Genomic DNA, 16,050 nt, shown 5'->3' with positions numbered 1-16,050 from the left:
TTGGGGTAATGATTTAAAATGAATCGTTAATAATATAAAATGTTTTTTTTATACCTCTTTTAATCTTTCTAGGTCATCTATTTCGGAGAGTCCACATTCCGGATCCCCCCTCTTCATTTTATCTCTCATCTCAGAAGCTAAAGCTTCTTGTAATGCGTCTATTTTATCTTGCAACTGAAAAAAAGAAAATATAAATATCTATGAAGAACAATAAAATTGATTAAAAGTTCACTTAACAATGCAAAAATGGAGATTAAACGTACTTTGGATATCGTATGTTTCTTGATATTATCTAATTCTTGTTGTTTGTCTAGTAGAAGTTTTTCCCATCGCTGCTCTTCTTGTGTTACATTATTTTGTAGTCTACTAAGAACACCTTCCTGTAATGACGAAACATAATCGATTTAGAAGCGAAAATGGACAATTCACCAAAAAAGTAAGTAGTCAATGTTTTGTGAATATAATTTATGGTGAGAGTTTTTCTTCATTTTGATTATTTGGAGATTTTGTTAAAATTTTAAACTCGCTAAAATTTTATATTGTATGTTAAAAAAAAAAAGAGAAAAATGTCAATTTCGCTGCTCTCATTTATTTGTCTGCTAGTGACTGATGTTTTCTATGGAAGGAAAAAAATCACACACATGAAAGTATCCTGCATCTCACTAATGGAGGACCATTTATACAAATTACTTTGTACAGATATATTTAAAAAAAAAAACAGATTTAATTGAAGCATCCGTGGGATGATATTTTACAAAGATGAACTTATATAAATTATTAGATACCGTAGAACGGGGCTACTTGAACTTTGATGTGTTACTTGAGCCCAGTACAAAAAAAATATTTACATCTGTATTTGGTCTACAATAATGAACGTATCGACATGATTCATTGTTTCCCTGCCAGGTGACACTTATTATCACAATACGTTCATTATTGTTGACCAAATACAGATTTAATTTATTTTTGTACTGGGCTCAAGTAACACATCAAAGTTCAAGTAGCCCCGTTCTACGGTATTAAATGAATGGTATTTTTTACGACATTTTGGGTGGGCCAAATTTTCTTTTGAGAGTTGTCAAGTTCAAATGTTTAGTTTATGAGTAAAAACAAAAAATTCTCTTTTTAATAAAAAAAAGCCTCACCGTGTCATTGATGACCCCCTTGTATTTGTCGACCAGCGCCTGGAGGTGGGCATTCTGCTTCTCCAGCTCCAGCTTCCCACTGTCGGGGGCCGGCTGGCCGAGGACCTTGGCCGCCTGCGCCTGGAACTCCCGCAGCCACTCCTGGTGCGAGCTAGCCTTCACCACCACCGAGGGGAACAGCCTCTGCAGCACCTCCTTGCTGTTTCGCTGTTCCGAGAGCTCCGCGCTGGTCACTGCGTCCTGCAATTGATATATTTTCATTATACCTAATTTAAAAGATGCATCGAGCGAGAAGATTCAAGGTAGGGGAATGTGGCTAGTATGTGTGGTGATTTCTTACTGATTGGTCTAGATTTTTAGACAAATTTAATATTACTGCAAAAATGAAATTCCATGAAAAGTTGAAAACAGTTATAATGATATTAAAGAAAAAAAAAATCATTTAAATATGTAGTGGTCATTTCTAAGATTACGAGTAGTGAGGCATCAATCTTTCCCTTAGGGCGCTTGACCACAACCCAGAATTCCGTGTAATATTACCGTCCGGCACGTCAGTTAGCGTTTTAAAATGACGATTGGCTTGGATTGGCTTGTGCTTTTGTCCATATTTCTTCGGATCGGTGCGTGATCACGTTTCGCGTAAATTCAATCACGCTAAACTGTCATAGTCGTTTTCATTTTTCAAACTGCCGGATGGTGAAATCCTGTATGGTGGACAAACGCCCTTACAGTGCTAAAAACTTCCGCGTGCAACAGTGATGTATTTTGTACATCATATGAAAATGTGATTTAAAAACGGGAAAAATGTAAATATTCCTAGTTGTTGCTTTTATTGATCATAGTTGAAGTTGAATTGGATCAATTTTGTAATGTTAGCTGTGGTAAGTATCTGAAAATGGGAAAAATATATATCGCAAACAGCCCCCATACCTAGTGTAGCAGCAAGACCACCCTGAAGGACGATTTGAGCGCTACTAAAAGGATATTGGGGGAAACAGTATCAAGCCGCGTATACAACACACAGCACGCACAAACACACTGAGAAAAGTTTGTTGATAATTGTTAGTGATTCTATCCCCGATTTTTTTCACATTTGATTTATTTCCGTCGCTGCAAATGAATAACATTATATAAAATACTTTTAAGTAATACGTAATTATATCACATAGGAATACTAAAATTCTGAGCCCATATCTATTTTATTTTATATTGATATTCTCATTTTTAAAGTCAGGTTGTAGTTAATACATATCACCGGGGGGGGGGAGGGGGGGGAACGTTAGAGACAAAAAAGCAAACACAAAACAGACAAACATTTACAAAAAAGCATATAAATCATATCTCAAATACTTACATTTATAAATAAATACTTTTAAACTGGTTACTAATAAGATTTCGACTGCAGCATAAATATGATAATTATACTAGACATAACATTTACGAATCATAGTTGTATGTCATAAAGTTTTTTAGACACGCTACATGAGTACTTACTCGGACAACTCTATAAATACCTACTCTGTCTATTTTACACGACATTCATTTTGTTAATTTTTTTTCATATGGAAACATCTAAAAAAAATAACTTGATAAATATAAATATGTTAAGAAAATCATTTAATTGATTACAAGTCTAGCAAAATTTGGTTACACATAAATTCAAATGAATAAATCATGACACTTCCATATAACAAATATTACGAAAAGATCTTTCGATTCAATTCTTTATCGAATATAGATCTTATTAAGTATATTCTTTATGTATTTTGCCTTTTACATAATATGACAAACATTAATTTATGTTTCAAAACATTTTTTTCTGAGACTTACCTCTCCTAATACTGATTTACGGTTTTGCCTTTTGTTATACAGTATTTCATGCCCATGAGAGAAATTACGAATGAAATGATTTGTATATAGTTATCTTTTTACCAATATTTATAATATGAAAGTTTGACAATAGTTATTTTATAATATAACAGCTATATATATATATATATATATAGTTATATGTAGAGATCCTTGCGTTCTTCTCCCAAATATCTATTACTGTTCTTTAGGTTGTGTACAGCAGAATAATTGATTTAGATTAAGGTGTCTTTCTATAAACAGTGATTCTGTTTTAGACATGTAGTGCCATTACTTAACATATTGTCTGCAGGAAATGCATAAAAGCGTTATTTACATACAGTTGGTACAGAGCGAAAGACTTCAAGCGTTCTGTTTGCTTACTTTTGGTAGAGCGCGAGAGACACCAATAAACATTGTACGGATCGGAATTGGGTTGGCGGATACTTGTGATTAGTATACGACTCTAATTACGTAGTATATTGATTAAGATCGAGGTAAAAAAAACTGACTAACAACAATGTGTTAAGAGACACAACAAATATACTCTCACATACCAATAAACCAATACAAAAAACAAATAAATCTTACCAGCCAATAACAAAACATTTGTATTACAATATGTATGTATGTACATACAATGAGTGATTTAAGTAGTCTATTTACAAACCACGTTATGTTGAAAAATTAAATTTTTAGCCAATGGCGCCAATTGGTAGGAAAATCAAAATATTAATGTTTATGTTTAACATCTGCCAAAATTAGAAATAAAATGGAATAGAAAAATCGATACTCTTGCGAAACTCGCTATGCCGATCGACAGTTCACATTAAAAAATCTCTCAATAAAGCTCAAATCAGTAGAAGATTTAATCTTCTACCAATTGCCGCCATTGGCTAATAAACTTAATTTGTTAACATAAAGTGATTTACAAGTGGACTACTCATTTATGCTAGCAACATATATGTTATCAACATATATGCATGATGGTGGAAAGGTTATCAACGAGTGCAAAAGCATAGTGACAAGGAGTTTTATAACTTGCTGATAGGTGGACACTTACTCTAATGCTACTGGCATCCGGTGCCTTGGGCGTATTATCAATTTGTTGGACTTTCTTTTCTGCGGCTAGCAATGCTTCCATCACCTTCCAGTTCTTTGTTCTAAGTTGCTGTGTTGCGTTTTAGTCATAGCCAAAACACACATACACACACACAGAGAGAGGGGATGCAAAACAAACAAATATGTCAGTAAAGGAAGACTTAACAATGTAATTTTTTCAAATGTCTTACAAAAAGAGAAAATTTATCTATTGATTTCTATGTTATTATTACTTGTGAGTATTTTGGACCACATGCCGTTTTATTATTGATCTATAAGCACACATCATTAAACTTTTTATAACAAACTATAATAGAATGTAGGGATTTCTTTTCTTTATGTATTCAAGGGCGTGTTGCAGAGATTTTTTTCATAAGATAGATGTATATGTTTTTAAATATAAATCTCCTTGTATCATAGTGCAATTTTCCACTACACGGTGCTACTAAAAAACGAGCATACAATTTCACAAATATGGCGACAAAACAAAATAACCATAAATAAAAAATAAGAAGGAGTCATGATTAGTATTTTTATAAAATAAAATTGTAATTCAGGTTGTAACAAATCACCACAGTAAAAAAATATTTGAAATAACAAATGAAAATACTATATTAGGGAATTTGAAAAAATAAAATAAAATTTGGATTTTTTTTAAAGCTGGCATCGAAGATAACACAACTATTTTTTTTTTTACATGGATAGGGGTTATAAAAAAATTGTATTTGAGTTTCTTACATTATTTTTGTCTCTGTGTTGATCTAGTTGACTCTGTAAGCTGTCAATCTGTTGCAAGTGTTTTGCTTCAAGTTCCTTGCAAGCTGCTGCAACAGCTTTCTCGACTATCTCACTATCATCCTGTTGATAAATTTAATTATTGTTAGTTTTCTGTTTGTACATTATTGATCTTTCTAAAAAAATGTTGTGTGGTGCTTTGTAATTTGCATTCGCCGACATTGATATTCTCGTTGAGTTTCCAAACAAATAATTATTGTAAAGAAAATTAAGGGCTGGCAATTGATTACCTTTTCGGGAGTTGTGGTTCCATTGGGGGTGGGCCTTGAGGCGAGCTCTTCACGTAGTTCTGCCACAATTTTAGTGAGGTTATCACGTTCTGACTTTATTTTGTTCAAATCGGCGAGCATCTGCAAAAGTCAGAAGCACGTGGTTTTGTAACTGACAAATAATAAATAAATTAACATACATATACATATATTATTGGGATGGTATTCAACTCAAACTCCGAGCGTTATCCCCAGTCCAGATGGAAACCGACTGTCGCACATCTCATCTGAACATTTAATAAGAATTCTTTATATCTCAAGATGACTAAAAAATGGCATGAAGACTTCCATAAATAGTTTTAGTTGTAAACAGTATTAACTAGAAGCACAATATGTTTTTCATGTCAAGGGGGATTATTCTCTATGGTATTTTTTCATTATTAAAATTCCAAGTAGTCACTTCAAATAATAATTACAATAATTACAATTATGTAAATATATGGTAGAATCCATAGAATCAACCAAAATATAGAAGAGAGTTATGATGATTTTTGAAAAACATTTTTCTACACTGATGTTTTTTATAGTTAATAATCCATAGAAATTATCAGCGTAAAAAAAGAGTCTTTATATCCCTCAAACAATGCTTCAAATGAACTACGTTCACAATTACACGACCTGTTCAAAGAGGCTTTCACGCGGACAAGTCCATTTTCTAGAATCATGTATCAGTTAAATGGATACATGGAATTTTCATTTCGGTGTTTAGATAAGTCACAAATATTAAGTCCTGCAGAATGAGAAATGCTTTGCACTATGAAAATATTATTTTGTCATTCATTTTATGAGACGATCCAAAATGGAGAATCAACCAAATAAATAAGAAATTGGAAAAGGAGCTTAGGAAGACAATGCATCTCATGGCGTTTTGAGCAGCTGTCAACAAAATGAGAATTGACATAGAAAATAATACACGAAGTTCAGCTTGGACGGACGTTCAGACAGTGGCTTGTCATGTATGGCTTATGCAACATAGCTGGAAGTGGTCTAAAAAGGAACTTATGTTCATACATAATGTTTTTCAACTTACGTGCTGGTTTTGTCTGTCCAATTCTTCTTGACGCTTTTCATGCTGAAGCGTGAGTTGCTGAGAATGGCTGTTTGCTGAAGACTGAAGGAGCTGTAACTCATTGCGGGTGTCATTCAAAACTAGAAAATCGAAAATGTTTTTTTTTGTAGAACATGCTCAAAAAGATTTATGAATATTTTTTGTTGTCGAGATTTATCAATATTTTACCTTTCAGTCGCTCGTTTGCATCGAGAAGCTCTTGTTTCACAAATTGCTCCGAGGTCACTGCATTAAGTCTCTGTGCTTCCAATTCTGCGTGGATCCTCTTAGAATCCTGCAAAAAATAAACAGATATAAAAATTATCATAGCATAAAATAAAAATTTAACTGTATTTCTTACTAAATTTGCAAGTGATTCTAATAATATCTTAAATATACATCTTAAATATAATCTTACATTTGCATATCCTATTTTTTGAATACATAAATTTTTTCAAACCCATCCCAATGGTGCATAGGGCACTGCATCATATAAACGCAGTGTTATCTTGATCATTAACACACAAAGGAAAGGTGATCAGCCCTCTGATTCAGGTACCAGTCCAGGGTAATATTGAATCAATATTAAGAGTGAAAAAAACACTTATATTTATTAGACCCCCCCTCTGGGAATCGAACCCGGGAGCTCCAGAACGGTAGCCGAGCGTGCTGACCATTACACTACGGAGGCGGACAACCTAAATAGTTGCAAATTAAAAAGAGCAACATGAGTTTTAAGTTTTTTTTTGGGGGATGAGATTTTCTGCATTGTTTGTTTAAAAACGACAACAATGGGACCTAAACTAATTACTCAGATATGTTAGTCAAAATGTATTGTTAGATTTATTAAAAGTGTAAAAGAAATGACCGATCAGGAAATATGATCTTGGAAATTTGTGTATAGTTATACAGACAAGCAACAGGTTATGACAAACCTCAAGTTGTCTGGCTAGTTCGGAAGCGTGATGCTGAGCGGCGAGGATCTGGTCCCGGGAGACATGAAGGTCACCAGTGACGGCGGAGTGGGCGGCGCGTAGCTCCGCCAGCTCCGCTTGCAAGGCGGCCACATGGGAAGTCAGGGATGTTTTGTTCTGAAAAAAGATACATAATTTCCTATAGTTTAAATATATTTCTTCTTCTCATTGCATACGACAGATAAAATAACTTGAACGTAGATACAGGTATTGTGCTTCAGATGTCAGTTGAGGATAACAATTAGATCAATATTAAAAATGTATTTTAACATATATATTACGATCCCGCCTAAAACAAATTAAAAATGTCTTTTAAAAGACTTCATACACTGTAGTCAAACGCGCTAGCCACATCACCAGAGATACAAAATTTAAGTAGCAAGGAAGAAGAAAAATACATAAGGACTCAGGATAAAAAAATCTTATATAAATTTCTATTATAAAAATTTATTTATTTACTTAAACTTCATGTACAGAGAAGAAACAAGTACATTGGCAGGCTTATTGCTAAAAAGCAGTATCTTCCAACCAACAATATTTCATTTTCAAAAACAAAAAAAAACTAACAAACCACCTAGCCGCTTCAAATAATCTTTGCCTCTTTCACATTCGTGCATCACCTCACACATACCTGCCGATTATTCTGACTATCAACCCGACCACTTTCACTTTATTTTTAAAAGCTTGGTTCTGGTTGACTTACTATGAAATATAGCAGAAAAAAATTGTATATACAAAAAAAAGAAAAAAAAATTCTCACCTCTGACAGTGCTTGAATGTGCATTTCCATTTGAGACCTTTGAGCAGTGAAATCGGCTTCAGATGAGAGCTTGCTTTGCAACTGTAAATATCAAAATTGTTATTAATAAATGGCTGACAAAAGCCAATAGACAAATCTGTACGAGGGGCGATGCTTTTCATTTTCAGGGCCCATCCTCCAAGCAAAGTCGGAGCCAAGATATACATATATGTTTGTTTCATGGTATGCGAGTGTTTATTTTTGTAAAAATAACATTTAGGATTTTTACGGTGTGTGAAAGTTTTTGGTGAGATTATTTTAATGTTTGTAATGTTTTTTAATTGAAATAAACCCTGATGATGACAAGGTTCTTGTCGAAACCGGCAGGTTAAATTGTTTTAATAAAAAAGTGGTTAAAACTTATTACAAAAATTTATTTAATTTTATAAAGTTTATTTTTGTATGCATCCTTCAACTCTGAATGCTATTATTACGACACTGACTTGGTTAATAGTAAAATATATCGTAAAAAATATTATTTGTTATAATTATCTCTATTCGTAAAGCAATGTTTTGTTAAAATATGAATAGATAATCCTAAAATAACATTATCATGTATTTTTTAAAAAATAAAACTCGACAGTCGTAAATGCAATATTTCATCAAAATATCCACACTGGCAACATCAAAAGTCACCGTCGTATAAAAAATATGTAATATAGTTGAATCGCCTACACGGGTGGTTGGCAAACTTATTAGCCAAAGAGCCAAATATGCACAATACAACGATTCAAAATTCTCTTGACAGCCAAATCTGTTTGCAATTCTAGTACACCTTAATTATAATTTTAGACCTTTATTCAATTACGGGTGCACCCAATAAAACTTGATTTCACACATTTCCATGAGAACACTACCTATTGCAAATAACAATAATATCCTTGCATCTCCTTTGAGACTTTGATCAAGTCAGGTTTGTATGTCGTTATTTTTAGTACATTTATATTGAAAGCTGTCCCACTGCATACTCAGATCTGATACAGAAGCATCTAGGCTTCCTGACAGATCTGCTCTTGCTAAGCAATTTTTTTTTGTTGAACTAAGTTGCGAAATTTATTGAAAATGTGAAACAATATAAAGTTGTATCCCGATTTTACTGTGAATTTACATTTAAAAGCTTTCAATATACCTGTCACTGTCAATCTAAATAAATACTAGATTGTAAGTCCATCAACAGTGTAAGCAGTGAAAGGGATTAGTGTTTAGTTCAATTAGTCAACTAGATCCCATTCGGACTCGACGTTGGCCGGTACACAGACGCTCACAACCCGGACCAGCACAGCAGACAGACACGGAACAGTGACAATGTTTGAACAATGAACAATGACAGTGTTTTAAGTACGTTTCCAGGTTCTCATGAATAAGACGATTTCTCAGTTTGCTTTTGATGAGGTTCATGGTTGAAAAAGATTGTTGGTATGAATACGTAGAGCCAAAGAGCCTTCCCGCCGACATTTGTCCCGGAGCCGCACTTAAAAGGTCAAAGAGCCGCATGCGGCTCTGGAGCCACACTTTGCCGACCACTGGCCTACACCAATAAGTAGTCAAAATATACATCAGTATCGCAAATATGCTTAAAGTTTTGTACTGACATTTCTTAGTGGAACTGCATTTTATATAATATAACAACGACCGTATCGTAATCATACAGGAGAAAGTGACCAAGTGCATTTTTTACAAAAACGTAATCATTGACTATTTGATATCTTACTAGCTTAATATTGCCCTGAAAAAATCCCAAAGGATTTCAAACTTGTAAGTATAATATATTGACTTGTTAAAAATGACTAACTGCATTGATGTTTATTTTCTCTCCAAGCAAAAGTGACTTCAATGGCCCTCCTGAACATTTTACGTTTTGTTAGTTGGGTCACTTTCTCCTGTATGACTACGATATAGTTTTTTTCACTTTTATTTTATTTGACCAGTGACCGGGTTTCATCATCAGACTGTTACCAGTCTGATGATGTCGGTAACGACTAAACCTGGTCACTGGTCAAATAAAATATAAGTAGAAAAAACCTGTAGGGTTACTGTTTTATTAAAGAAAATATGCTTGTTGACTGGTACCTGAAGAGCTTGCTGTCGCAGTAGAGTGGCTTCATCGGTGGTCCTGGTGAGGCGGCCCTGGAGGGCTATCAGCTCCGAGCGTTGGTTGGCAATGGTCTCCTCGGCTCCGGCAGTCAGCTGGGTGCAGCGGGAACGCTCGGCGTTCAGGGAAGCCCTACAATTAAATTAAATCAGTAATCACGTTTAAATTTGAGCTGATTTTGAAAATATTGGAGTACATTGAAAGTGTCAAGAAAGTTGAACAGTAATTACAAATAATGAAAAAAGCATGAATTAAACTTATTTTAAGGATTTGCAATGTTTTAGATTCTTTAATTATTATTTATTCAGAATAGAAAAAAATGCATCATAAGTCTAATTATTTAGGCTTTGATGCATTTTTTTTTGGTTCGTTATCTAGATTTTCCATTAATTTATTACTTATAAATTAATTACTATGATTGGTTAAAATTATGAACTTGAACTATATGAAAAACTGTTTTAAAAACACTAAAAAAATAATGGCAGTGTTTTAAAATTTAATTTAATTTTTGACAAAAAAAACAATGAATGAAACGGGAAATTGAAATACGTACAATTATTTTTTATTTCAATTTTTTGTATGAACAATCATTGAAATGACCAGAATTTTGTTTTAACTTATACTGTATTTGAATAACTAAAAAAAACAGTAGTTTTTGGCCTTTGCAGTGGCAGGTTCTGCTACCTAGAACTGTTTACTTTCTTATTCAGAATCCTAACAAGTCTTGATCACAACTGAAGACTTTTTCATCCTTTCAATTGAATTATAAATACAACGGCTTCTTCCTTCAAGCAATATTCCTTTTCTGTATTTTTTCGTGGAGTATAATTTAATTACATTTAGATTATAATTAAGTTTGTACATAGTACATAGCATAAGATATAGGAACATTTTGAGTGTGTCCAAATACTTGTTCAAGTATTTGGACACACTCAAAATGTTGTAAATAAATTGTCTGGTCAAATTATGAGCTTAAACAATAAAAATTAAAATGATATTTTCTGGCGTTTCTCATGTATGTGATTATAATTCAGGATTCGGACCTCACATACTAATAAAAGAGTTTCTGCTCAATAAAAAGCTTATTTTCGTCTCACCAATAGATGTCTCTAGTGAAGTTCTAGTGATTCAAGAACAATGTTTCAAAATCGGTTCATATATATATAGAACTTCCAAGAATTTGAGTAGTGTGGTTGTCAATAATGGGTAGAAGTGGTGAATGTTACACGTGTGTAAAGTGATCTATGCCTATCCAGCCTATGACGGTCGTCAGCCCCATAAATGCCCAGACTTCCATATTCTTCTTCATCTTTGATGAGATGTAAAAAAATATATAAGATATAGTAAATGAGAAAAATGTAAAGCACCCTTAGAATGATATTTTATATAAATTAGCCAAATACATACTATTTTTAGGAGATTCAAGATTTATGATCTATTAACAAATCTGATAAAAAATAAAATGTATAAACACCTCAGTTCTTTTAGCTTAGCGTGGACAGCTTGGGATGCTTCCTGTTCATCAATCAGAGCCTTTTCCTTCTCTGCCAATTGCTTCTTCAACTTCTGAACCGGATCTTTGGGACCCTAAAGCATCGGAATAAATATTAATTGATTAAACAAATAAACAAGGAGAGAAAAATCGGTATGTCGATATAAACTTCGATATATTATAGAAAAAAAAGTATTTGAGCTAGGATTTGAACCCCGGTCCTTTGATGTCCGGTCAGATGGTTTATCCAAGTCACACACACTAACTAACTAACTAACAGAGAGAATAGAACGCCACACCACTCTGTCTTTGCAAACATTCTTCGCCTCTTCCACGTTCATGCATCTCCTCATACATACCCGCCGATTATTACGACTCCTAACCTGACCACTTTAAGTATTTGACATACCTGATCGTGCCATGTTTTTCTCGGTCTTCCTCTGGTCCTTTTTCCAATTACATTCGTCTCATAAATTTGTTTTATCGTTCTTTCCTCACTCATTCGTTCTACATGTCCAAACCATCTCAACACACCTTTCTTAATTTTATCGATAATGCTTATATCAGCTTTGCATTCTTTCCTTATTTCACTATTCGAACATCTATAATACATCGTTTTGTCACACATTCTTCTGAGAGATCGCATTTCGACTGCATTCAGTTTATTCACACACACAGACAGTAATATTAGAAATATCATTGATAAGCAACTGTTACATTCTTGGTTACCCAATTGGGTTAGTACATATTCATTACCTTTTTCTACTCTGTTATATTTTTTCCAATTGAAGTTTTTGATGTGAAATTATCTATAGGAGGTAGAAATACGCAACATGCAACCAAATTTGTTTACTGGTTGGCGTAATTATAATAAAATGATCTAATTGAAAAACTTATTCTAAAGGACTTGTTATTTTATTTGGTTTTTTAATTTTATCATTCACGTCTAACTTATATAAACCAAGAAATTTACTTACAAATTTTTATTGACAAAGTGAAATACCGATCATATGCTTATTTGATAAATTTATGGCATATTAACAATAGCTTATTCTTAAATAATAAAAAAAAAGATGAATTGAATTGCTCTTCAGAAAAGTTAAGCTCCTCACCTCAGACCATTCAGAGTGCTCCGGTAGGGGTCCATTTTGCTTGTTGAGAAGACAGTCGGTAAGGATTTGAATCTCGCTACGGGACAATGGCGCCGTGGCTAGCACCCTGACCAGCATGTTCACATTCAGCCCATCGCCTCCCATGGCTAAAAACAAATTAAAATGTAACATTGTCAAAGCTAAATACTTTTTGATCCAACACGCCACCCTTCTATGTGCAACAATTATTGAATTGAGTATAAATAATAATGGCTTAGTGCCATTATAATTTATTGTAATGTCATGTTGGTGGGCGATGGTGATTCTCCCACTGATTTCTCTCTCTGGTTTCAATCCTGGGATTGGTTTGTAGCAATTTCCTCTGTTCTTCTCTTCCATTCTTCCCTGTCTTGTGCGGCTCTTTTGAAATGTGCATATGATGAGCAGCGCACGTCCACCAACAGGTCCTCCAGGTACTCTCGGCGCGGGCGTCTCCTAGAGTTTGTCCCCTCGGTCATACCCTCCATTATGGCATGCAAGAGACCTTCTTGACGTATTAAAATGACCACTGATTTAGGATATGCTAAAAATTTGTTTGTCCGCTTCCGTGGTGTAATGTTCAGCATGCTCGGCTACCGTTCTGCACGTCCCGGGTTCGATTCCCAGGGGGGGGGGTCAAATAAATGTAAGTGATTTTTTCACTCTAATATTTATTCAATATTACCCTGCACTGGTACCTGAAGCAGAGGGCTGATGACCTTTCCTTCATGTGTTAACGATCAAGATGACAATGCGTTCATTTGATGCAGTGCCCTATGCACCATCGGAGTGCGGATAAGGGTTTGAAGAAGGGGAAGTATGTCTCAAAGTACGAATACATTGGTACCGCTCCACAGATCAACAAATGTGTAATATTAACTTGTCTTCATCAATTAATCGAAGCATCGATACATTTTATTAAAAGAATACTAAAATTATATAATTTTTGGATAATGGCATCTGTAAATATGATTGATTGATTGTTTTTCTTTTCAGTTATCTGCAGTTTATCATTCACAATCATCCTTTGAGATAATGCTCATGTTACAAATGTTGAATGCAAACTCACTAAGCTGATGCAGTTGAATATCTCCCTTCTTCTTCTTTCCCTTGGGCGGGGCCGAGAGTCCGTTAGTGATGACGGCTTCCACGGGGTTGGGGGGCGGAGCGGGCGTGGCCGCCACCTCCAGCGGATAGGCCTTCTTCAGTATCTTGTCTGTGGTCAGGTTGGAGGGCTGGCTGGGGGCCGCCGAGTGGGTCACGGGAGCCTCCGCCAGCTTCTCCGGAGTGGCCTTCTCGGGTTGGCTGGCCTGCTTGTTTTTGGCTGTGCGACAAGAGATAATAAAGAAATTATTGCCAGAAAATATTAATGTCACTTGCACTAGATGTCTGCTATGAATGCTTCAACCATATTCTATTCTTGAGTTGGTAAATTTATGTGTTACGGTATAACTATATCATACACTTAAAACTCAAAGATGAAATACAATATTAATATAAAATTTTCTCAGATTAACACACTTCGGATGAGAAAGGTATCTCTATCCGTTCGCTTGATTGATGCTTAAGGACAGGAGGGTACTTTTATCTTTTGCGCCGGCCTCATTTCAAAGAGAGAAAAGAAGGAATTATCCAATGTTTTTATATTAATATTATATACTAATCTTTTTGTTAAGGTCTTAACTATAAGTACATAATTATCAAATCCCGTAGCTAACTAACTAACTAACTTACCATCATGCCGCTTCTCCGCAGGGATAGGCAGAGAGAATCGAACGCCAAACCACTCTGTTTTTGCAAACATTCTTCGCCTCTTCTACATTCATGCATCTCCTCATAAAAATAACCATAATGCAAAGATGCAAACTATTTTTAGATGAAAACTAAATAATTAACCGTCACACTGTGACAGGCGCCGTGGCATAGTTGAGTAGACGCTCGACAGCGAAACTGGCGTCGCGGGTTCGATTCCCGCCAATTGCAAAATGAATTCAAGAAAGATTTATTTTAAATTGTTCTGGGTGTTTGTGATGTATTTTTCACATTTACCATACCCATCCTTACTATCCTACCTGCAGACAAGCATCTCAAATAGACGCTTTGCGGTTAAGGAATAACCCGAAAATATAGTCATCCATCGTTTTTACTCACATTCGACTGCATTCAGTGTACTTTTATCCTTCTTTTGCCAACACTGCTTCATTTCCACACATTATTTTTAGATTATAATACCTTTGCGTTGGTCCTTGGGTTCCTGAATTGACTCAGGTTCCGCTTTGACCACTGGTTCCGGGTCATTCTGTTTCCCCTCCTGCTTTCCCGATGCCTTGGCTTTGCCATGCTTGGCCCCCTTCGTCTCTCTCTTGTCTTTAGGAGCGGACTCCGATTTTTCCTTTAGTACAAAAAATATATGTAAAATCCTAGACATAGTGTATGATGCAACAAGTCATATTAAAGATAAAAAGAACTATGCCGGAAAGCAGATAGAGGCAAAACGGTGTAAGCGCATAAGTTTTGTGTGTATCAGGTTTCGTGTTATCCAGAAGGCTTACAATACTTAGCCGTTAAGAGTGCTGAGAATCGATATATCGTCTGGTATACATTGCCAAAAGCAAGGACATTGATATAATGACAATGATTCCGATTCGTTAATAATATTCACAAATAAACCAATTAAACTGATTTTTAGTGAAAAATATAAATACATTTTTTGTAAAGACCTATTGTTTTCTTTGCGATCATAATGTCCACTAAATTTAAGAATCGACATTGTCAATTGATTTGGACATTGACATTTTTACAAAAAAGTCTGCCCAAAACGCGGCCATCGAAATACTACGACGATGACACCAGTGTATTTTGGCGCTCTAGCTGGGAGGTTGTGTCGCAGCGTACGTGTTTCAGCGTACGCTGCGACGCGTACGCGTTTAAGTACCAATTTGTCAACAATATAAACCAATTAAACTGATTTTTAGTAAAAAATAGAAGTACATTTTTTTGTAATAATCTATTGTTTTTACCATTACAATGTCCACTAAATTTGAAATGGACCATTTTTGCGAAAAAACATCTTCAGCAATTTTATTTAGCACACGTATAAGAAAACATCTCAGCACTTTAACCGTTAAGCTAAGAATTCTGTCGATTTGAATTAAATAACTAGTACTTTCGTTCAAATACTCTTTTAAGCATGTTCAAGAGCTCGCTTTCCTGAACTACGCTATTTTTGCAGGCCACTCAGGGTGTGAATAGGTGTTCCACAATTTTTTTGAAAGAATCTTTCAATAGTTTAGAAAAAAATAGGAATCACCCTCACATAAAAAGCCAAATGTTCTATAACATTTACGAATTTTGAAT

The 16,050-nt window shown here is 34.7% G+C and overlaps 1 protein-coding gene across 12 annotated transcripts in view; it reads right to left on the bottom strand.

Annotated features, from left to right (window-relative positions):
• The window catches only part of LOC148312094 (uncharacterized), a 33,818-nt gene that overhangs the window by 6,175 nt on the left and 11,593 nt on the right, over nucleotides 1–16,050 (bottom strand). For 6 of the 12 annotated variants that reach the window (XM_088277906.1, XM_088277909.1, XM_088277911.1 and 3 more), the window contains 15 exons: nucleotides 14,926–15,085; nucleotides 13,763–14,017; nucleotides 12,676–12,821; nucleotides 11,546–11,658; nucleotides 10,050–10,203; nucleotides 7,941–8,021; nucleotides 7,142–7,297; nucleotides 6,396–6,501; nucleotides 6,189–6,307; nucleotides 5,120–5,239; nucleotides 4,833–4,952; nucleotides 4,057–4,164; nucleotides 1,146–1,385; nucleotides 264–380; nucleotides 55–174 (listed from right to left, as the gene is read on the bottom strand). In XM_088277906.1, coding sequence (XP_088134032.1) covers nucleotides 55–174; nucleotides 264–380; nucleotides 1,146–1,385; nucleotides 4,057–4,164; nucleotides 4,833–4,952; nucleotides 5,120–5,239; nucleotides 6,189–6,307; nucleotides 6,396–6,501; nucleotides 7,142–7,297; nucleotides 7,941–8,021; nucleotides 10,050–10,203; nucleotides 11,546–11,658; nucleotides 12,676–12,821; nucleotides 13,763–14,017; nucleotides 14,926–15,085 — 2,115 coding nt within the window. The remainder of the gene's footprint in view (nucleotides 1–54; nucleotides 175–263; nucleotides 381–1,145; nucleotides 1,386–4,056; nucleotides 4,165–4,832; nucleotides 4,953–5,119; nucleotides 5,240–6,188; nucleotides 6,308–6,395; nucleotides 6,502–7,141; nucleotides 7,298–7,940; nucleotides 8,022–10,049; nucleotides 10,204–11,545; nucleotides 11,659–12,675; nucleotides 12,822–13,762; nucleotides 14,018–14,925; nucleotides 15,086–16,050) is intronic. The other 6 variants (XM_088277907.1, XM_088277912.1, XM_088277910.1 and 3 more) reach the window with 1 other exon arrangement.

Source organism: Brachycentrus maculatus, unplaced genomic scaffold (genome assembly GCF_059751285.1).
Source record: "Brachycentrus maculatus isolate JH-2025_06_01 unplaced genomic scaffold, ASM5975128v1 h1tg000050l, whole genome shotgun sequence".
Lineage (NCBI taxonomy): Eukaryota > Metazoa > Arthropoda > Insecta > Trichoptera > Brachycentridae > Brachycentrus > Brachycentrus maculatus.
The sequence above is the reverse complement of the archived record's forward strand: the minus strand, read 5'-3'. Positions and strand labels throughout refer to the sequence as shown.